Genomic DNA, 24367 nt, shown 5'->3' on the forward strand with positions numbered 1-24367 from the left:
AATATATTGCCTATGCTTGTTACCATGGGTAAAGGTCATATTATTAACATTAAAATTTACTACTTTAACAGTGTGATAGTGAAAATACAAGGACACTTTAGTATAATGTGTGTAAAACATGCACTTAATCCCAATCAATAGTAATTAAAATAATAGACACATTTCCTTTAGTCCATCAAACTCCCTTTTCATGCATCATCTCTTCAGTCCACTCAGCTCTGGAGTCAGCCAGAGAAACTCTCAACCTACTAACTGCAAAAATTACACTCTACTTGCCCTATGGCCAATTATTTAATTTGCCACACAAAGAAAACAAGAAGAAAACTAGAAGCTAGATGCCAATAGGCTACCAAACAGCAGAGATTACTGTGTGGAGCTACACTGACTCCACGTTCTGCCACTAATTAACAACCAGATGAGAGGAACTAATCAGTGAAATCAGCTGCTGGTGTTTGGATCAGAACCTGCATGGCAACAAGTGTCTCCATGTTGTACTGGTGCATAGAGCTGTAAACTGTATTTTCACCAGTAAATGTTACCACACTAAGCACAAAGAAAAATGGAGGTTAGAGAATATTAGATGACTAAATATGAAGGTAAAAAAAAATACAATTTGGTAGTTTAACAGTTCATGTGACTTTAGAGAGAATCAGCAGCAGCCTTCTCTCCCATTTTCTCTTCACCTACTATTCTTAGAAGCTTCTACTTTGCTGTCCTGGTAGCATAAGGGCTTTGCTTTATTGCAAATGCACATAGTGTAGAAGAATAGCAACAGGGAGCAAAACCAAATCCAGTTTGAACAGATATGTTTTCTTTATAAGTTGCCTATTCTTTAGCAAATATCTGTAAAACATATGCCTTAAAAAAGAGCTAATAATTAACATTAACTCAAGCTTGGGAATGTGTTTGTACATAATCACCCCATTTTTCATGCAGAGAATCTCAGTTTAACCTCTTAGAGCATTTTCTACACACACAATCTCTGGGAGGCATCACACAAAGTGTCAGAAACATCTGTTCAGTCCATTTTGTGCTCCAATGGATAGTATGCCAAGATTTCAGGGCATTCTGCTCTAAAAATGAAACACAGACAAGTCTGCCACACTTGATAAAAGAGGGAACAATAATAATCCTGCCCAGTGAAAGAGAAATAGAGTGGAAGTACACTCAATACACATACCACTGAAATGTTTGGAAAACACACAAAACAGCATTTCTCTTCTGCTCAGCATCTAGCAGAGGTATTTCATGCTTCACACAAACTGTTGCTGCTGCGCCTGCTTTAAGGGGGAAGAGACACCATCACTGACTCATGACAAGGCTGAGGAACCCAGTCATCACTGACAAAATAGAGTTCACTGGGACGTGAGAAGAACAGTCTTCAGGCAGCAGTTCAGACACACACTAGCCTCGGCCAACTGCTTGCTATTTGCCAACCTGCCCTTAAAAGTTATAAATACAACTAATTAGTCTGCTGCCAGTGAGAGGTAAAAGCCTCCCCTCCACACCCATCACCTCATCTCCACACACCCTTCTCATGGGATTGCCATGAGTGTTTAAGAAGTGCTAAAACAGACAGGAACACTATATAAGTCCCCTCAGAGATTTCTCTGTCTCACCACACTTAGCCTTGTTGAAGCGCCCTTTTATCATTCCCTCACTCATTAAGTTGATTTTAATTGCTGAAATTTTAGTGAGTTAACCTCGGGAGTCCAAAAGTTACTCGCTGACTGCTATCAAAAAAGGCTGCCATTTTTTATCTCCTCCCTTTGTCTTTTACTTTTTACTTCTTGAAACATGAGTGAACAGGCCAACACAGAGCCGTCATGTGGGGAGTACAGCAGGGGTGACCCCTGGTACCCCTTGAGAAAATGGTGGCAGTCTAGCCGCCTTTTCAATAAGGACGTTGGCCTACTGCCTTTCTTGGAGCCAGGGGACCCTTGGTGGATGAATGTGGACTGGCTCCAGAGGAGCTTGGCAGCCTGCTCCTGGCCCGGGTATATACCCGCTCCGCTCTTTGTGCCCTACATCTCTGGGTCGATGCAACATCCCAGCCAGAAGATTAGTAAGGAGCAGTACAAGTGGAGGGTCAGCCTGGACGTGGCTCACTTCTCTCCCCCAGAGATTTCTCTCAGTGTCAGAGACGGGTTCTTGGAGGTTGGAGGTACAGAACATTGGCTTGCAGCTCTGTTAATTAAATGGCACTGAAAGCTCATTTTATTAACATTGCTAATTACTTTTGCACATAGGATCATTTCTACTATTAAAATATTAATATTCTTGTCTATCTAATATTATTATCTCATAGACTGTAATCTAAATGGAGTTCTCTGACAGTTCACAAAATAAACCCCTTAGAACTAAACGCAGATGGAAAGGAAGCTGAGAACCACAAAATTAGAGGCTGCTTAAATAATGTGCTTAGGGAAATTAAAATCACAGCTCTGTGGCAGAAATTAATTTCTGTGTTGAGCAGGTTCATTGTGTTGCTTGATTCCTCTGCGTGTCCTCACATTCTTCCCATAAACGGTAATGCATCCCCAGGGAAACACGAGGAGAGGCCAGACGAGCATGGATTTATTGCCAGATGTTTTACACGGAAATACAGGTATGTAAAGTGAATACGGATATTAACCTACAGATGATGAAGTGTCGTATGCACAGTTGAAGCTTTACTAAACACCAGTCAGCAGCCAGAAACACAGCACAGAGGGTCTATTTTTTACTATGTCCCATCTATAAAATGCGCCCTGAGCTTACTGAAAATGGGATAATGTAAACATTGGAAACATGGTTGTGTCATTTCAGGCTCCCGACTGAAATTGATGCTACCAAAATAACATCCACACTTTCTGTTGATGGCATCCTGACAGTGGAAGCTCCAGTTCCTGAAACCTCTGTTCCTGCTGCCATAGTCATTCCCATAAAGGTGATCACAACTGGGAATTTATTTACTTTTAAAGGAATAGTTGGACATTTCTGTAGATATAATTATTGACTTTCTGAGTGTGAAATAGATGAGAAAATCCATATCACATATAGATGTGTCCAGTAAATGTAAGTCCAGCTTAGCATAAAAAGTAGAAACAGGGACCTGACTGTGTCTGACAGTAACAAAATCTGCCTCCCACTATCTCTTCAGCTCACAGATTAACATTACTAGACATTACATCACACAAGACTAAGCTCCTGGCTGTACCCTTATATTTGATGTACAGATACAAGAATACTATTCCCTCTATTAAATGCTCAGACATGTCACCTTATACCTTTAAACTGGATTTTCATGACATTCTCTGAACAAATGCATCCAATTCAGTTTCCCCTTGAGTTTCCACATATTTATGATTGAGTATTGAGTTGGGTCATGAACCCTGAGCTCTCTCACCTTTAATTAAAACCACTCATTTAATTGTATTGCTGGCATTTTTTTTACATAATTGTGTACAAATGCAGGTGGAGATGGAGGCTGGAGAACAGGAAGAAAAACATGAGACAGAAGAAACCTCTGAAACAGTTGGCAAAGAACCAGAGGCCCCAGAGTTTCCATCTACAGAGGGTCATGGGGAAGAATCTCCACTGGAGGTTCCTGGGGATGAGGCGCACCCTGGCAGCGCCACAGCTGGACAGGAGCGGGAAGAGAGGAGGGAACAGGAGGAGGGGACCATTGAAAAGCCAACTGAAGAGCCCCACCTTTCAGTATCTGCAGATGAAAAAGGCACAGAGAGTTTTCAAGATTCTTCTAAGCACCAAGAAGTTCCAAAGAGCCAAGAAATCCCAGATGAAGACACATCACAACAGCTGGATCACAAAGAAACAGGGGTGGACGAAGAGATCCAGGCAATGGCAGAAACAGGGGAAGCTGTTGAGGAGATCACCCACCCTGAGGAGCCGGAGTCAGACAGAAGTCCACAGATTGAGGTTTCGACCCAGGTGCTGGAGGCTCCTGACATAAAACAAGAACACACCGAGTAGAAACACAACATTCCCAAAATGCTGCATAGATCACACTGAAACAGCCTGCACAGCTTGCCTCGCACCAGGTCTACAGATGAATTTTAGCCATTAGATACAGTATCAGCCATATAACCATGCTGCCTTTGGAGCTCCAATAAAACAATAGCATGTGAAAATGTTTTACAATGTGTTGTTGTTCCTTATGTCTAGTATGTTCATGCATATCCGATCACATTTAGTAGCATCATACTGAGAGTTACATCTCAAAATTCAAAAGTGATTAATCATCATGCTGTTTAGCTAAGAAGCTAATCAGATTCTATACGTTTACACAGCTGTGCATTACTCACTTCTATACAACAAACTTTCTAAGGAGAAACTGGTGTAATTCCAGTAATTCTGCTGTCATGGCAGCACAAATCCATACATATCATCTAATACCAATAAATACAGTTTATGTGAGCTGGCACACTACACAAAGCCTGCCGTCAAGACAGCTGAAACTGTGAAGGCTTTTTATTGTTTCCACAATGTGGCTCCAGTTGAAAAACTTTTTAAATTCAAAATGATCATCCCCTCTGATTCCAACACACAGAGAGCAGATTACATTATTTTGCATCACACAACATTCGATGGAACTGTCCCAAATTTTGCACTCACATTCAAAAGCTCTGGCAGTGCTGCCTCCATGCGATCAGCCCATTCTGCAGCACACAGCAGTGCCAGTCTCACCCAGCACTAAGCCTTCTGCTAATCTGCTGCCCAATTCCTTCTGTTATCCAACAATAACACCACAGGCTCCCTGGATCCCTGGAACCAGGCCTGTGAGTGGCACGGTTCTCAATAAAAGACACAGATGTTAAGACACACTGTGAGACTGTCTGGACATTTTATTGCATCAGCCAGTACAAAGACATCAACAAAAAAGAGGTTCAGGAAACAAACGTCTTAGGCAAACGAGTCAGTCGGTCTGCTCCAACAGTCATGCAGCCATCATTCTGAACTCACACATAGAAAAGAAAATTTCAAACCATGTTGTAAAACCTGGAACACTTAAGATTAATGTTTATAAGGACTTGGTACATATTAAAGTATATTTACAATACATTTTGGTAGAACACAATATTAATACTTACAAGTCACCCTGGACTGAACCCATAAAAGGCAACTTGCTTTCATTTCTTGTCAGTTTAACACAAAAGATAAACAGTGGCAGAACTGATGGAAGTCAAGGCACCCAAGTAAATAAAGGCACATTTCTCACTTTTTAAACTAAAGAAATTACATACAATACATTTGATGCGAAGATTGTTCCACTAAATGAACTTAATATAAATACAAATATAATTTTTATTCTTCACATATATTAATTTATTGTTTAATAAGAATGCTCTGATTTGTAATGCATCAGTGGCCTCTGGCATAACCTCAGTATGCACCTGCATAAAATATTAAAGCTGCACAAGACAAGACAAGTTAACACAATGATGGCTGGTTGAAAAATGTTGATCTTTAGTTAAAGGCCAACGACACATTCATGTTCTTGTCATAAAGGGAAGCAAAGGATCATTACAGACAATAAAACATGTGGGATATGATGGTTTGAAACTTTTCTGACATGTCGTGGATAAAATAATGGACAGATAAGGTGATAAATAAAATGTGTTTTAGTTGAAATAAATCAGAATTGAATTTGGTTTAGTATGAAGATGGATTTCTTCATGTGGCTTCTAAAACCATTTTCTGAATAAAAAGCTAAAATCATGCCTGGTGCAGCTTTAATATGGACATGAAATAGGACTTACCTATTGCCAAGTATATTTTACACACTTTATGTCCAGGTAACAACATGAAGCTGAAGGCCACACATTTGATATCAAACTTGTAACTATGCATGTTAGTCTGAAACTTGGGCTTTAGACCATTGTGGCTCCTGAGGCTTGGGGGCCTCCACCTGCTGCATTTCACCACTCTGGGAACCCTCATCACTGAACAGGTAATATGGAGGCGTCTGCCGAGCTTCGATGATGAGGACGCCCTCAGGGGACAAAGAGGCAAAGACTGTCAGAGGGTCCACATCTACTGGGATCCTGATGAAACACAGAAGAAGAGAGGTGAGAAAGACTATATGGTCGATATGGACTATATAATTTACTTTTTGGAAAATCTGTAAGCTGCATTCTGCAGGTTTAAAAGCACGAGTGGGAGGAACAAAAAAAAGGACAGAAGCAAAAAGCTAGAGAAAACAGCTGGAGGTCATTTTCCTCCATAAGACCTACAGTATTATGCAAACATTGTTTAATGCTGGGCTTGTTTTATTGACATTTTGTCAATATCCACAAACATCTTCAGTTGGATGATTTTATTGCTTTATGTCTGAAGGAGATAAAAATAAATGACCAGGCTTTGGATTTTCACTTCTATATTTTAAATATTCACCCAGTCCTCCTTGGCCAGCAATCATTTTTGATTCACAAAATTGGTCACACACCCAGGAGGTGAACTGGAGGCTAACATGATTTTGCATTAAAATCCTCCAGATTGGCAATGAGGACAGAGAAAACACACATTTCCATAAATGTATACTTTCCTAATCTGTTTTCTTCTTTCATATATGCAACAGCTGATTTTGTGTCTGGCATTTTTTGTGCCGTTTATTTTATTTTTACATTTCTCAAACTGGAAAGGTTATATTTTCCAGAGTGGGCTGAGATAATTGGCTCCAAATATTTCAGGGACTTTCAGAGAGTTGATGGAAGATCAGCTAAAGCTGCAGCACATGATAGTTTCACTTCATTCAACCGTATATGCAATTTATAGCAGCATTGACACTTTATTACCTTAAATTATCTAATAGATTTGTATTTAATTATCATGTTGATTTTCATACTCAAAATAATACATCACATTTTGCAATGTAAGCCTTCCAAAAATCTGCTCTAGAGGTCCACACACACGCGCGCGCGCACACACACACACACACACACGCGCGCACACACACGCACGCACGCACGCACGCACGCACGCACGCACGCACGCACGCACACACACACACACACACACACACACACACACACACACACACACACACACACACACACACACACACACACACACACACACACACACACACACACACACACACCGATATCCAGGCAAACTGTTCTTTGTCAGACATTGTGGCCTAATATGGGTATTGTGGGGTTTCTGTGTGAGCAGCCAAGTGTCTTTGGGAGTTAACATAAACATCAGCCTGGTCTGCCCCTCGATTTGTTTCAGAGGACCCTTCACTGACTCCCCCTCCACTGAGAAACACAATGGTCCCGAACTAAATCATAATGGAGTCTAAAGGAAAATGCTAATGTAGAAGGCTAACATGCCCACGGCTACTAAAATACTTAAGTTTACCATGTTAACAATGTAACTTTAGCATGTAAACATGTTAACACTTGTTTATTAAAACTAAGCATAAAGTGCAGCTAAGGCTGATGGGAATGCCATTACTTTTACAAGTATTTGGAAAGAAATCTGATCAAACATTACAAGAAAAGTCAACTGGAGTGTCTTATTCCTTCAGAGGAGGAATGTGTGGTAAAATTTCATGGTAATTCATCCTCAAAATCATCAATATCAAAGTCAGGGTGGTGCTAGATGAGATAATTAGGATTCATCCTTCAGGGAACACAAGCATTTTATGGCAATCCATCAAATACTTGTTAGAAACTTCAGACTGGAGCAAAGTGGTGTAGTGACGCTATAATGCCAGCATGACTAACAGTAATCAGCTGTTCAGTGAAATCTAGTGCACAGTAGTTTAAAATAATGAGGAATAAAATACTTAAAGCTGCTGTTTCAAGGTGTCACTACCATCCTTGAATATTTTCCACCAATTCCCAGCTGTAGCCATACACACCTGCCTACATGTTGCATTATCTATGCCCCCCCCCAAATCCTTCAAGGGGCCAGTTGCTGTGGAGCAAAGCTGTCCCTTTTGCCAAAGTCACTCAGCTGTCCCATTACGTTGGACTCTGGCAGGAACCTTATCTGTCCAGCTCGGGGAGTTTATTTACCTCTGGCAAGTGCGGCAAGTGCATATTTTATCTGACATTGATTTTGTACAGCTGCCAAAAAAAACGTCCAATATGCTTTTACCCGCTGGGCTGCTGAGGCCAAGAGGCCAGGACAGGGTGTGGGTGTGTGTAGTGTGTAAGACACATGCAGACTGAGTCAGTTCAGTGAAATCATCTCACGAGAGTAGAAACCAGAGCAAGAAGTTCCTGAACAACAAGCTATTCGTACTTTCACATTTAAACAGAAGCAGCTGAGCTACACAACTTGAGGTCCGATCAGTTCCCATCACAACTGATTTCAAAACAACATAATAGCTGACTGATTTCCCACTTGTTTGGATCAGTTTAACTGGAAAATGCCTCTTTGAACTCTGCTGTGTTTAATGTACAACAGTGTTTTCCTTCAATAATTTCTGCAATGGAAGATTAATGTTTATCTGTTAGCATTTTTTCACAGCCCAAAGTTCAAGAACATTTATTTATAGGTCATAGAGGCAGTGGTGGGAAGTAACATTTACTTTGCCCAAGTAGAAATTTGAGTTAATTGTATTTAAAATACTCCTATTTTAAGCTTCTTCAGAGGGAAATATTTGTCCTTTTTACTGCACTACATTTGATTGAAATAAATACTTAAAGTACATTTTACTGATATTACTTCAGAACTGTCACTTTAGGGCTGCAATTAATGAACTTTAGAGTTCTCAATTAATTGAATTATGATGCATCGATAAGCAAAAACAGGCATTTATTGTTAATGAATTTGTTGCCTAATTACTTCAACACTTTTTATTTGAGTAGAATTTGATTGAAAGACTGAGTATTTTTAGTTTGACTTGTTGCTACTTTATATAATAAAAGATCTTATTTCTTTGATAAGTATGTACAGAACATGTAAGATAATAAGGACAGAGGAAAATAATGCTAAAACAAATATAAACATGCTATCAAGACTATTATAGATGACAAAAATTTGCTATATTCTATGACAACTTTAAAGTTGATATAGTCTCCTGCCTTTGTCCTAAATTTACATGCTGCAGGTCTGATTACTTCAGTGTTCTCTTTAATCTATAAAAAGTGCTATGTGGAAAAGGTTTATTGCTATTATATGCCAAGATAATAAAAAAGTAGAAGCACTTCAAAAGCACATTTTCAGGCACATGAAGCATGCAAAGGAATAAAGTATGTACTCTTTATTTCCCTCTCTCACTTTCTCTCACAGAGCTGCAGGATTTGTGTATTGAGGGCAGTTATTTATATATGACCCCCTCCCTCCACCACATCACCACCTTCTGTCTATATAATCAGTCTGTCGCTGGCTGTAGGTTTTGCTTTGCTGAGAGACACAGGCCTGATCTGAGGGCTGAGTCCAATTAAAAGGACTGCGATCTGGACGGTGTGGTGTTACTAATGAGCTAACAGGAAACTAGCTGAACTGGGGTGACGTGCCAGTGAGACAGCGATTCGCACCAGTGATTATTGCTGCTGTTTGAATCTTCCCTCTGGCCAATTAAACAGGCAGAGGTGGCGAGCGCACAGGTTGTGGAAACTTCTGTGGCCTGTTTGGCATGGACAACTAACAATATGAATACTCTCCACTCTACACACCAATACTTCATCTATGTAGTGCCTGCTTCACTACGATAGTGTTAGCAAGTGTTGCTTTTTTTGTCAGTGACAACTGTCTGCCTGGAGAGCTGTTTGTCCACTCAGCTGATCTGTCTCTGGAGGTTTGTTCTAAGTAAAAGTTGTGGATGTTTTCATTTGTAAGAGATAAATAAACAGCAATGATACATGCAGGGTGGTGTTATATAACGTATCCATGCAGAGTTAATACATTATATTTAAGAAGTGATCATAAAGCATCCATGTTTTACGCTCTAAGGTAAATGCATAGCAGGTGGAAAGTGATTTACAGGGAAAAGAGACTAAAAAAGTCAATATAAAATATAAATGTATAGTCAAGAAAAAGATACTGCAGCTCTGATGAACCCTGGCCATTTGCCCATAATCAAAACTTCACTGGAGCTTCTACTGAGTACTAATAAACACCTGTGGCATTATGTTTGGCTAAAGCTGCAGTGTGTTAAATGGGAAAGATTTAGTGGAATCTAGTGGTGAGATTGCAGAGGGAGGGCTCAATGGCTTTAAGGTGGCATATCAAAACATGACTCCCTGTCCAGAGACAGTGTTTGGTTTGTCCATTCTGGGCTAATGCAGAGACATGGCAGCCCAACATGGCAGCCTCCATGAAAGGAGACCTGCTCCCTATGTAGATTTGAAAAGCTTATTCTAAGATTAAGAAAACGCAACAGTTGGTATTTTCTAGTGATTACACGCTAATGTCAACATATTTATGAACACTATAGTCAATTTCTGCTAATAGATTACTCTAAATATTGCACATTGAACCTTTAAGCCACCATATGCAGATGTTTTATGTGATTACATCATCCTTTAAATCTTTCTGATGTTAGATTTATAGTGTTTGTAAGTTCATCTAAATGACTGGACTTTTGCTCTGAGAAGATGTTTTTTTTTGTTGTTTTTTTTTAAAATGGTACCACCAGGGAGTGCTGAGGTCAGAATGTTCAAATACTACACATATTGGCTTTAAAGCAGTGTGTCGCTCCAATTTTACTGTTCAGTGCACCAGTACAAACCCATTTAACTTAAAAACCTTTAATATAAAGTTTCTGTGCTTTAGAAAGTCTGATGAAAGAAGCAAAACAAGGGGTCTCAAGTAAGAACATGTTCATGTGCTTGTTTTCCATATCGGACTCACCAAACTCTCTGAAATGCACCAACTTTTGCTGCAGTAAAACAATAACACCAAAAAAAAAAAAAATACAAAATTCTAAAAAGCCTCTCTGAACATTGGCAGCCATGACATTATTATTTTTTTAAGTGGTAAATTTTGTTTGTAGCTAAGAAGAGTTTCTAAGTAGAAGGAGACTGGTGAATGCCACAAATCTCTCTTATGTTGCATTTTAGGATCAATATGTTCATATATGACATGGTTCTGCATAAGGCGCATTTTCTTCATAAATCAAGGTTGGCAGAGTGTGACTGAAAAGCCTTTGTTCTTATTATAGCAGTGGTTTCCCATTTATTTTGACTTTGAAGCCATTAACATGAAGCCATGTCTGCTCATGTGTCTGTGAATGATTGGTTCAACTGAAAAGTGATTTTTCCCACTCACAGACTTTTAAAAAAATCATTTTAGAGGTCTGAAAAGGTAAACCATGCAATGAGAGGAAAAACTAAAAGATGAATGTAATTTGAATGAGTTTTCTTTTTTTTATATATTTTGTACTGTATTTATTTATGACTCCCTGGTTGGGAAGCACAGCATAGTATGTAATGTCATTACACTAGTACACACAGTAAAAAGGTCAATTTAATTTAACATTTCCACCATGAAAATCTAAACTTGAATATTTCTATTAGTCCACAGCTGTTAGCCATAATTTAACAGTTTGTCTAGTTTAACGGATGAACAAGCAGCAAACATTTTGCCTTATAAAAACAATGCAAAATCTGCATAAATCATTAGCTCGGAATACATGGCAATAAACCGGATGGAAATTTTGGCCTTTTGTGTCCACAGTGCAGTAATGTGGGAAGACAAGTAGAGCTACCATCCACTGTGATCCACAATGGTCTCTGAGATCATACTCACTGTATCTTCTTTGTGAAATTCTTCGTCACTATGCCTCCTTTCTCCTGCTTCTCTTCATGTGTCCCTGTTGGAAAAAAAGAAAAGAAGAAATGAGTGAGGTGACTAACCTCACATGACCTCACATGACCTCAGAGGTTATGAAGTGGACAATATCTAATGGAGGTCATGGATCAGAATTGGATGTCCTCACCACCAGCTGAACAGGACACTGATCATATAAACCCACACCCATGACTCTTTAACCAGCAGCTGCAATTAAAACACCCTGCACTTGCTCAGTCCCAGCAGTGTATGTGCTTTGGGGCCTTTGGGTGGGTTACAATGAACATGATGAAATCAAGAAATAACTCATTTCCCTTCAGTTGCATCCAAGAAGAATTCTCCTGCACAAAGACCCTCACACATGTCGTTCTAAAGCGCCCCCCTCCACTTTCTCCTCCGAGCTCTGTTTATGGTTGTTCTGTCTCTCAGGCTTGCTAGCAGCTGCTCTGGGGCTGTTAAATGTCAACGCCGCCACCAGGAGCGAGACCCGCCCCACCCCGCAGCCCCCCACCTGCACTCCAGGCTTGAGTATGCGCTACCTTATACCCCCGCAGTGACATCTCTGCCTGCTGAATGTGCTGGACTCCAGCAGAGGCTGAGGCTGGAGTTAAACACCAGGGAAAACTGAGCTAAGATCATCGGTGAAGTCATCAGGTTGTTATGAAACCCTCATCATGACTTAACACGTGAAACTGGTCCCCTGATTAACTCTCTGAGATATTTAATAAATAATGATACTACCAGAGTACAAGGCGTAACTCTCCTTGTTTTTAGGTGTCTTACACCAGAGGTGCCAAATTCTAGAGGCCTTGTGTGACGCTGGTTGTTCAGGAAGGCGAGACGGCAGATTGCACCGTATTGTTACAGACAAGGTTTTCTGCCTGCACGAGTATCAAGGACGGAGCTGCAGTTCTCATATATGCAGGTTTGTTACTGTGATTGGTTTTCTTCTGTTTGTGCACTGAACCTTGAATAGTGGTCCAAACTTTGCATCGCTCTAATGAGTCAAAACATACAGTTCAGTTAAGTTTAAAGTTCACTGTCCTGAAGACTGCGTGTGTGTTTTAGTGTTGCATCTCTCCTTCCTGACTTCATCACTGGATCCTTAGTGAGTGTCAGTCTATTTGTGGTTTGGAGGTTTCATAGAGTTCAGTCTTTTCAAAGTGTCAAAATAAAGACCAAAACTTGTTACTCTGGGCTTCAAGAAGCACCCATAGGAGCCGATTCTCACCTGATGCACTTCACAGCAGAACGTTTGCCAGAACACTGAGGTGCCAATGCTAAAGTTATGCTTCGATTCAGTTTAGGACCAGAATCTACTTCATTATGTTCAGAGGAAGATTTTTGGTTCTGTTAAAAAAAAAGCTCTGAGTGCTGGGATGCTCTGGTCACTCAACCATCCACCTGAACCTGCTTCCTGAGACCTATGAGGCATTGGAACAATGTTCCACAGCTCCTGCTTTTGCTTGAGACAGACACCAGTCAATATTTTGTACAGAGTGGCAGGTCTTAGCACCAAAATGTAAATTTACAGCCAGTCATTTTAGAGAGGCACTGAACGCCTCATGTGCATTGTGTGTCAGCTGGTTTGTGTTAATTTGATCAACTGCAAATGTGCTTGGGGAAATGCTCCACTAAAGCAGAGCAGAAGCTGAAATGATTAGGGCCTTGAAAAGCAACACACATTTTTCACCTCAGGGTGCTCTGTTCAAACAAAGCGCTCACATACAGAGTCCTGACTCTGAATGTACACGGTCCTTATTTCTAAATGAAAGTGTGTTAAACCAAAGCTAACTGGGTTAATCCCATCAGGCCAAACTGCAGCTCAGGACTGTGTCTGTGCATCCTGCAGTCTTTCAGTAAACTCTGAACCTGGAGAAACACAGTGTTAACGACCTGTTCGTTCTTGTGCTGAACAGACAACGTGCTTGAATCACACCACTAGTCACACTTTTAGCACAAGGCTCGAGTCACTGTGGCAGGCAGGCCCAACATGGCGCTGATTGAATGACCCAACTGGCATACCAACAATGTGTTTATAAAAAACTCAGAGCTGGGGGGCCGGCTGGGCCCCTTCAGTCCCGGGTATCCCTGGAATTCTTCTGTCTTTTGAAACTTCGACAGTTTCTACGAGCTGCTCTTGTAACGTGCTACAATGTGACCCCAGCAAAGACAACATCTGTACAAAGACTGCCGGGTAACAGTGAAGGCCTATTTCCAGAACATTCTCTCTGGTGTTTAAGAGTAAAGAGCAGTGTGTCTTATTGTAAACAGAAACTGTTGTCACGGGCCTTGCCTTAAATCTAAATCGAGCTCATGGGCGACTGAGGGAAAGATTCTCCAGGAATCTGAAACAGGTGTCTAAGCTTGAGGATCTGCCTGCCAACGTCCAAGTCCCAGTCCCCAAAATCTGTCAGCTCCTCCACATCGAGACTCATTAATGCTCAGACCATGTTATTCCACTTTCATGGTACTGCTGCAAATCTGCTGCCAAAGTGAAAGAGCTGATATTTCTCGGTGAGATTAGAATGAGGATCCTGAGAGATACTTAGAAAGGCGTGTCTATGCTTTGCTTCATTAAGATCTAGTTAGTTAAATTCCACTAAGGATTCTGTACGTTTGATACATGAATGCTTTAAATAATGTGTGATTTTAATGAATGAATGATGGTTTTTGTCTTGGCTGCTTAGGACACTTGGTCTAAATGTGACAATAGAGTGAAAGGGTCAGTAAAAATAGAAACTATACTGAAGAATAAGCAGGGCTGGAGTGAGAAGCTTTATAATGAGGTCAGGATTATACAAATTCCTTCGGAGAAATCCCACCCTGCTAAGAAAGAACTGGACTGGCCCACCCACAGAAAACCACTTTTCAATTGTTCTGTTCAAATGAACTACAGCTATTCAGTCCAATTGTCTGTGACCTTTTATCTCACTACATTAAGATCTAAGGGCTGGTTAAAGCCATTTACACAAAGCCAAGAACATTTTTGTAGAGAAAACACAAACTATAAAAGCCCTCAGTCTAAAAAAAACAAAACAAAACAACAGAATCCACCTTTAAAAGGAAAAAACACCAGGCCCAGATTCTCTTCAGCTTAATTAAACAACACAAACTCATAAACAATACTGAGGACACGACCCCAGTGTCCTCAGTGGTAGCTCCAGACCTAGAATTAGTTTGTTTAGAGCAGATGGCACTATTTGTACTATTAATTTAAAAGTCTATTTCATGTGTCTGCATATGCTTTAAGTCTATTGTTTTCCTTTCATTTAAAGACATTTAGGGAACAGGCTGAGCTCTGTAAAGAGAGAGACACACTCAGCTGAGTGTCACTGATCATCACAGGTCACAAACACTAAAAGAGTCTGCGTCATTATCTCAACTCACCTGACACTTCTACAAATCCGTCTCTCGTTTTGACGTTTAATTCCTCTGGTTTGAAGCTGTGGACGTTCACGCAAACTTTCCAGGGCTCCCCACCGGTGGTAGTGGGGGAGCTCCGTGGGGAGGGCTCCCCGTACCTGCTGGTGTACAGCGTCGGGCCTCCTGTGGACTGACGCGGGGAGAAGCCTGTGCGTAAACTGCTGCTGAAGGGCGAGGTGCTGAGGCGTGAACTTAGCCGGCCCGGCCGAGCCCAGCCCGGCCAGTCCATCGACAGATCGTCGGGGAAAGGTGGCATCCCAAAGTCATCATCCATAAACCGAGATCCGAGCTGCTCCCTGAACGGAGACTGCTCTCTGAACGGTGATTCTCCAAATGGATCCCTGGGAAACCTCTGCCGGTTTCCCATAGTGTAGAAGTCTCCCTCTGCCATGTCCAGCTGGGTTCAAAGCCAGTTAAAGTTCAGCTTTTTGTGTTAAAACTACCTTCAACCCAATTTCGTTCTTTTCAAAAGTAAGATTCTTGTCAGTAAATGTCGTAAAACTTTATCTCTTTTGGATTACGCGCATCACCGTTACGCAATCAGACACCTGTTGATCCAACAAAAAATCCGAAGTGGAGTGAACTGCTCTAATTCCTCCTGGCTGCGGGTTTTATACTGGACGGCGATTTCCCAGACGATGAGTCGGCACAGAGCAAGTGTCGGGAAAGTGCTGGGAGGATCTGGAGAACAAGTCACACTGCAAAAAATATCTGTGCCTGTAGGTGCAAAAACCACGTCAGGTCTTTAAAGCAGAGAACAACGGGATGAAATAATGACTCGATCCACTCTGGACGAACTTTCTCAGCTGTTTCTTGGGGCCAAACACTTGAAATGATTTGAATTAAGATTAAACAAGTTGCTGAGGTGGATATTTTGTGCAGTGCAGGCGCAACAGCTGACCAAAGACCAGCCTCCCCTTTACCAAATTAAGTTACTGTCCACATGTCACTCATCCAGAGTAGGAGCGCCCTCCTCCTGGGGCTGACTCATTGGCGTTTTAATAGAAGATAACGCAGAGCTTCACGTCAAACCCACTGATGTCACAGTACAGATAAAACAGCCCAGCTAAGAAGCCAACTTAGTGAAGATGGCCTCTATTTACTGTGCTAAATCAGAGTGTTTTCAGCACATAAAACAAGACTGCAGCGGTGTTTTATTCAGAACATGATTTATATAGCTTATTCTGAACACGCTGTGAAAGGGAAAGTTGATTTCATGGGGTTATGGCAGGGACAATTCAATTTCCAGGTGACACATTATTACAGTGTGGTGCTCACACTGACACAAGATAGGAAGTGACAGTATGAAAAACATATGCTTTTGCAATATGTTCGTTCATATGGAAAACGGGGAGACTATGCATAATTTAACACTGAAACACTGCATCACTATTGCTCTATGATTTTGTTATTGGAGTTTTTAAAATAACAAAAGACACGACCAGAGGGATCTTAAGCACAAAGACGTCTAGAGTCCACTGACTGATGCCTAAATGGCACATTGTCTTCTTTTCCTCTTTCACTGGTCACTGATTCATATCCACAGCAACATTTTAACATCCAGCATGGCCCAAATCACATTTCGTAAATCAAATACTCGCACATCTTGATATTTTATACAATGCAGATGCCTATTTACACCACAGTAAATACATATACAAAATTATTTTGCACAAGAACGGATGTAAACTTTACATTGTGAGATGGGGTGAGGGCTGTTGGTCTGGGTGCCCGTCTACAAAGTTTGTCAACATTAATACACAAATAATCTACTGGCACCAAGTCAACACTGACTGTCACGAGTCATCATCAGTTTATAGTTTATGGATGACTTTGTGCCAAGTCCTTTCCACTTCCAGTGTCATATTTCCCTCATTCGTCCAATTTAGTTGACATTCAGGGAAATAAGCTGAGAGTATTGAGTGCATAGAGAGCAGTCTGCCAGGCCCGGAGCAGTTACACAGACAGGATGATGGATGTGGAATGATGGTGAAATATAACTCTCTTAATTATATGGAAAGGCAGTTTCAAACTTTTTGCAAATTCAAACTCTGGACTCTCAAAATGAAGTTTAAGGGAATAGTTTGGGGAAATATGATTATTTGCTTTCTTGCAGAGAGTCAGATGATCAAAATATGAAGCTAGAAAAAGTGACTCAGCTTAACACAGAAGCTGGAAAGAAAAGGAAACAGCCAGTCTGGCTGTGTGTAAGAGGAACAATCCATTTACCAGCACATTAAAGTGTCTTATTCACACATTACACATCTGGTTTCTTTAATTCATACAAAGACTGAAATATTAGAACGAAAACGTTTTTCAAGGAGTGTGCTGGACTTTCAGCTGGCTAGCCAGCAGAAAATACTGTCGCTTAGCACATGAACCTCAACTTGATGTTCTGACTCTTCAATCTTTTATGAATTACACAAACAGAATATGTGTTAATTAGTAAGTGCAGCGTTTTTGTGACGCTTAAACACACCTAGACTAACTGGTCCCCATTTCCAACTAACTGTGTCCTGGCTGTAGCTTCTTATTTAGACAAGAAAAAAAAAAAAAACATCTACTTTATGAATAAGGTGAAAACCAAACAAATAATTTACAACCAAAAACAAAAGCTTCTTAAGAACTATAAACTGACTGTGTTGCATAGAAAGACTGACCATTACTGCGAAGGACAACAAACCAATAAATATTAAATAAGTTATAAATATGTATGCTCCTGTACACCTCAAAACCCAAGCCTTGCATTGACATACCTCAACAACACCACAGTTGATGTCTATGCTTGGACTTGTAGCAAGAAAACATCATTCAAGTAAACTGAGAATCAATTCTCTTCAATGCTGATCACACTTATTTTCAATATGTAGCAAACAAATGAGGTAAAGCTTTTCTTCATGTACTTCAAAAACAAACTGATAAAACAGACTAATAATTTCAGACCGCCTAAGATGTTAATTTAAGCCTTGAAACTAATAAAATGTTATCTTAGTTTCCAAAAAAAAAAAAAAAAAAAAAATCATCATTTTATTTGTCATGAGCTGTCAAGGGAAATATTTCCCCTGACACCACGAAGATTAGGTCCAAAAAAAATCCTCCTCCCTGTCCCGGCACAATGTTTCGATCGCTCTCTGTTGTATTACATGGACTGACATTTCAATTGTTTTCCACTTGATCAGAGGATAAATTAATTTGACATTTGAGCTGACAGGCAGTTTGCTCGCTGTCGGGCCACCCTCACAGTTTCATTTTTCACAGGAAACACGTTTATCCTCCTCCTTGTGAAGTGCTGAGATCAGAGCAATAAACATTTACCTCATTCCTGCTAACAATCCCTCTGAAGCACAGGGATCAAACAGCTCCAGTGTCACCTCCATGCCTCTCTTCTTGGTGCAGTCTCACTAAATACATGTCCTGACATGGAATAGTAAATGTTTGATGTCCCGATAAAAAAACTTTGCCTTTCATTAGTTTCAGGATTATTTAGTTGATAAACTTTCCTTTGCATATAACCAAAATGCATATTGCGAGAATATATTTTGTATGGGATTGTAGCCATTTAAACTATTCCTAGTATTCTCACCAGGTCTTATTATAGTACTAGCATTTTAAAGAACCATTAAATAAAGTTGATCAGATTAAAACATTAATTGAAATGTCAATGTGAAGTGCATGGACATCAAAAGGAACTGAGATGTTTGTTAAATGCAGGACTGCTGTTTCTTTGTTGTTGCAGTCAGTACCTATTGTAAATACCAAAGAGCTGAATAGTCTCAGGCCACTGTGAGCACTGATACAAGGGGATGCAGTACAACAACAAGAGAAACATTCAGTCTCTAGAGGACTCTGCGGTCAGAGAGAATGAGACCGCCTCAATGAAAGACTCAATGATCGGACCCCTGCTGGGACATTTCCGCTCAAGCATCAAAGCAGAGCACGGAGACACACACTGCCCCAACATCCACTGGGCTCGCTCTCAAATGGAAACACAACTGCTGTTTCAGACACTTAATGTTCCTCTGGGAAACCTAATGCCTGGTTTTGTTGCGTTTGTTCAATGAACCACGGCTCCGGCTGCGACTGCGGGTCCCAAAGATTGAGTTCCAGGATGAACTGCGGCTGTAGCTCCTGTAGGAGGAATAACTGTGGCTCCGGCTGCGACTCCTGCTCCGGCTGATGCTGTGGATCAGGCTGCGACTGCGGCTGCGGGTGAACAGGCTGCTCCATGACGACACGCTTGTGGAGCGACTGCTGGAGGAAGGACTGGGACGGAAGTATGGGATGGGTCGCTTCCTGGCACTGTGGACAGACAAAAGCATTTTCAAAAACTGTTGCCAGCAAAAAAAACAAACAAAAAAAACAAAGCACAAATAAACAAACAAAGCTGCAGCAGATCCCCAACACACTACACACTCAGCAACAAGCAGCAGACGAAGTTAGAACTAGTTTGTGAACATAGTGGTGTATATAGCAGCTAAAAGAGCTAACATTTCTCTCAGGAACTGGTCGAGATCTAAAACAGAGCCAAAGCAGAGTAAATATTGGACTTAAATGTAGATATTTCCATTAAGAGGATGAAAATAGACTCACATTTGCCAGCTGGTCAGAAACCCAACTTTAAATGAATGGTAATGCTAATCTGAGTTTGCTGTGTGTACATCTGTTTTGGTCTCTACAAACTCCCAAAAAACTCTTAGAAGACTCTAGCTGCTGATTGCACCACTGCTCCACCAGCCTGTCATTAGTTTCAGTATAGCGCATATATCTTTAATTTTATATACATTTATTTAGCCAGAAAAAGCTTTCACTGAAATTAAAAATCAATTTTGCAGGAAAACCAAAACCAAGAGATGAAAAGACAGTAAAATCCTCTCAAAGGCTGCAGGGGGCTGCACAGCCTGGTGACAATTCTCTGTGGTTTGTCACTAAATATAATCCAACCAGTGATTTGTAATCACTGTGAGGCTGTATTGTGTTTTTTGTGCATATTTCTGGGTATAGATATTCACTGGTGTCAAAGAGCAGCATGAAACAAAAGATCAAATAAATCTAACTGTGTGGCAGACAAGATCTGCTGAAAAAAATGAATATCACACTTGCTTGTTCTTTTTTTGCATTTCAGATTGCCCATCCTTACCATCTGCTTCTTTAGCACCTGTGGTGGCTTTAAAGCTCACAGATATCTCATCCTCAGGCTAAATGCCATTTCAAGGTACACAGCTCATCAACAGTTGGGGGCTTGTCCAACTGAGGGGGTGGCAGGTGGGACCAGCAGTACATTTCTGCTGCCTTTAGGCAGAAAAATGCATATTGCAGCTATAAATAACTAGACTGGGAAAGCTGTACCTTGTGATTCGGCGTGCTTCCAGATGGCTTGGTGAGTCTCTCCTCCTTTTCTTCATAGGAGAATAAGATTTCCGTCTTCTTCTCTTCCCACTAACCTTATGTGCGTACTTCACATCTGTGTCTCTGGAGCTAGGTGTTCTCTTTCTGTCTCGTAGTCTGGGATACAGAAAAAAATAATCACCAACGATGTAAATATATATATTGTTGTACACCCATAATAATGAGTCATTAGCTGTTGGAACATTTCCTAAAGTTCACCTGTCACCACTGTATCGGGAGTAGCTTCCTCTGGAGCTCAGACTTGCCACGCTGCCTCGTCGCCTCAGATCAGGGGAATAACTTGGCGAGCGTGAGTATGAGCTACGACATGAAAATTACAATTATCCCCAAGAACTGAGCAAAGCAGCAGCAAATGTTGCACAATTTATTGTGTAAAATTGTGAAATTTCTGCAGAATAAAATATGAATAAGTGCATGTTTCCATAACTTCCTTTTGCAAGTACATATTTAGTACATGGTGATATCACACAAGTAATTACGCACCATTAAAATGATTAAAGAGAATTTGTTGTTTTTCTTCACCTAATATTTGTATTTTTGTTAAAAAATAAATGTGCCCTGTAGTGTTTTTATCAGCAAATGTTAACCTCAGGAAGTCAGGAGTCACCAAACTTGCAAAGCCTAAAGTCACCAAAACCAGGACACACTGTCCAGGGACCACAAATGTTTGTAGTAATTTTATCGTAATTCATCTAGTATGTTTCCATCAGCATCTATCGTATCATGTCTCTTCCGCCTGAAGGGGAAACAAATGGTAAATGACATGCAGCCAAAGCTGAGTGACTGAGGTTTGTAGTCAGTGCCACCAGTGTCCCATATTTCCATGTTATTGTGCACAAATTGAAATACAGAGGGAATGTACTTAGTGAAACTTCTGTATTAGTGGAAGTCAGTAATACAACAACAAAGAAGTAGTTAACCCACCTGCAAGATGACAGTGAAGGGCTTCGAGAGTAACGTCCAGAGTATCTGGAACTCCCTGAGGACCTGCTCCTGCTGCTGGATGACCGTGTTTTCACTCGCCTTTGAGATGAAGCATTCACCTTATGTGAAGTCTTTGGAGATCTCACAGCCTCTAACCGACAGCCCAAGGTTATCTGCGCTCTGCAAAGAAAACACATTAAGACATTTCAGTGCTTAGAGTGATACCATCCAAACTGTATCCAGGGTTGTTTTTAGGAAAGGCGCTCTCTTTTTCTCCCTCATAAAATGAAAAAATGAATAGTTCAATAGAGGAAAGAGAGCATGGAAACAGAAGATAAACAGCTTGCAATTTTCTGGGGAAGCATTCATTCAGAGGGAATATTTATTATGAACACAGCTTTACCTCTTTCCATTGAAAACTGTAGCAGAGAGGCTGTCCTCCCCGTAATGTTTGCACAAGGAAGCATAGCTGGTCACAGAGTTTCCTGAATCAGAAGCGTTGTCTCTGTCAGCAAACTTCAGCTTCTCTGGCGAGGCCAGACGTCGGTAGTGGTTCTTCGTGTCAATGACACTTGCCCGAGAAACACCAGTTTTGCTCGATGGCGGCGAAGATGTGTCATTCCCAGAATCATAATCGTGTGGGCCGTAGATCTGGTTTGGTAAATGATGAGACCCTTTTCCATGTAAAAGATCGCTTCCAGGTTTTGCCGACAAAATCTGCAAACAGACAAATAGGCTGCAGCTTAAAACCAGCCATGTGCTGACAAATGGAACCTGCTACCTGCTTTGATGCACTGTGAATACTCTAGTACAAAGGCACATATTCCTTTGAAAACACAGAGAAGAGATTTCTTTTTTTCTTGGGACAGAAAACTTTGAAAGATAAAGACATCATGCAAATTTGAAGCATGCGATTAACCTCAAATAAAAGTCTGAACTCAACTAAAGTCAAAGAAATCAACAAGAAACAAATTTAGATAAAGTAAGTCTAAACTAAAACAATTATATGAAAGGAACAACAAAAGAGCAGAGAAGAAAGAAGAACTATGCGTGGAAAGATCTACCGACTCTAACTCGAGTGAAGAGAAAAAGAGTAAACAATAGCCCCATTGAAAAGCTTCATTTAAAGAACATTGAACAAACATCACAAAAATGGGTATTATGTAGAAATAAAAAGGATTGCAGACAAAGAGAGATCCCATCAGTCTAACTAAAATATCCCTCAGAATAGGACAGATGACTGTGCTCTTTCTCCTGAAAGAAGTAAATAATTAGCCTGCACCGACCTACAAGTAAATCCCTAAATCTGCGGATAGCATCGACTTACCAATCAAGATTTCCTCCTTAAGTAGGTAAGGTGTAAGAAAAAGGGAAGAGCGGGCAACATAAGTGCATCATTAGAGTCGTAAATTGCAAGAAAAAGACAATAACCCTCTCTTCAAACCCAGAGCCAGTTAGATTTATATTGGCATATTCCTTTTTATTTCTTTAATAGTTCAATGTTTTGGAGTTTTTCGGGAGCGAGAGTACTTTAAATGTGTGCTTGTATGCAAGTATAACTACTGCACACTGAATTTAGAGTTTGTTTTTTTGTTGTACTGTAAACGTCCACAGATGGAAGAAGATACTGACTCTCCAAGGACCATAGTTGACTAATCTTAGTAAATTATGATCTCTCTTTACTCGTTGATTACGAGGGTTTATCCAGTCTGTCCTCCCGAAGGTTTTCCATTATCTAGTTGACACTCGACACAATAGACCAACCCTGAGGGAAGTTTAAATAAATCTTTGTATTTCTACCATCCCCTTCACCAGTCGCATCTACACAGTGTGAGTACTCAGAAGTAAAAGGTCTTTCACTTACATAAAGACAAATCTTAAACAGAAATATTCATCATCACCTCGAGATATTATGACAAGGCTGATTTCAAATAAACGTTTCCTCTGTTTTGCAAATGGTGTTTTCTTTCCCTTTTGTTGCCACAACCTTTCTTAAGCTTCCACCACAAAAGAAATTCACCAATGCACAACTTTTATCTACAGAAAAAAATGACATATTTTATAATCAATCACATTTAATGTTGACTATTCATATTTTTGTGGGTTTTCTGTCCAGTCATACCTACCTTTCCTCTTTATGTATTGCTATGTTGGGAGAGAAATATTAAGCAAAAAATCATTCTGTATTAGGTTTTAAATGATGTGCTTCTACCTATGCAAACGCTAATCAGTAATAATATAAAGATACATATATGCATATAGACATATGTCTATGTGTGTGTGTGTGCCTATGTTGTAGATATTGTCAATAGAAGGCTACACCTCAGTAGCCAAATATAAGGTCCTTCTGAAAGACTTGGGGATATTGAACACCAGACATCAATTCAATATATGGATTAATACATTGAAATTCAATTAAAACCCTCTGGTGTATAATTTAATGATTGCTGAAGAGAAATTAAATCTATTTTATGCTCCAATAAGCATGAGACAATGAGTTTAAGGACACAGCTGCATTTATGAGGGTCTTTGGGAGAACATCACTTAAAAAAATGAAAATAATCTGAAACACACAGCCCAGTTTTAAAATTCAGTCTGTTGGACAGAAGTTTTCAATTACACTTCAAAGATGTTTGGTTTCACTTCAGGTCTGCAATCTGAACAACTGAAATTGTCTGCTGAAAAACAAATGCAATGGCCAGAGGGGACTAAAAGGGGCTAAAGTAAAAAGGTGATATTTGTATATTTGCTGTGTCAGTATCATGTCAGTCCAGACTCCTGGATGAACACTAGAGTGCAAGGATCGAGTGACACAACCAAAATAAAGTAAAAGTTTCATTTCTGTGCGCAGGACAATATG

At 40.3% G+C, this 24367-nt stretch overlaps 3 protein-coding genes across 3 annotated transcripts in view; 1 reads left to right on the forward strand and 2 right to left on the reverse strand.

The window, feature by feature from the left end:
* Window positions 1-1797: 1797 nt before the first annotated feature.
* Window positions 1798-3558, forward strand: LOC113138579 (heat shock protein beta-1; the record flags this gene model as incomplete). The annotated part of the gene is made up of 4 exons (XM_026321117.2): window positions 1798-2164; window positions 2545-2608; window positions 2809-2929; window positions 3457-3558. Coding segments are annotated over exons 1-4 (654 nt in total), but the record flags the coding sequence as incomplete, so codon positions are not given.
* Window positions 3559-4832: 1274 nt separating this feature from the next.
* Window positions 4833-15974, reverse strand: hspb8 (heat shock protein b8). Its single transcript, XM_026321961.2, has 3 exons — window positions 15142-15974; window positions 11710-11773; window positions 4833-6047 (listed from the first exon to the last, which is right to left on the reverse strand). Exons 1-3 carry the CDS (start codon window positions 15566-15568, stop codon window positions 5855-5857), a joined length of 684 nt encoding a protein of 227 aa, XP_026177746.1. The 5' UTR covers window positions 15569-15974; the 3' UTR covers window positions 4833-5854.
* A 3177-nt stretch (window positions 15975-19151) lies between these two features.
* Window positions 19152-24367, reverse strand: part of srrm4 (serine/arginine repetitive matrix 4) — a 49084-nt gene continuing 43868 nt past the window's right edge. Inside the window, exons 10-14 of the mRNA XM_026321936.1 lie at window positions 21911-22224; window positions 21508-21687; window positions 20782-20883; window positions 20524-20679; window positions 19152-19476 (exon numbers count right to left, since the gene is read on the reverse strand). Of these exons, the coding sequence (XP_026177721.1) occupies window positions 19206-19476; window positions 20524-20679; window positions 20782-20883; window positions 21508-21687; window positions 21911-22224 (1023 nt within the window). The 3' untranslated portion in view covers window positions 19152-19205. The remainder of the gene's footprint in view (window positions 19477-20523; window positions 20680-20781; window positions 20884-21507; window positions 21688-21910; window positions 22225-24367) is intronic.

Source organism: Mastacembelus armatus, chromosome 9 (genome assembly GCF_900324485.2).
Source record: "Mastacembelus armatus chromosome 9, fMasArm1.2, whole genome shotgun sequence".
In the NCBI taxonomy this organism is placed as follows: domain Eukaryota; kingdom Metazoa; phylum Chordata; class Actinopteri; order Synbranchiformes; family Mastacembelidae; genus Mastacembelus; species Mastacembelus armatus.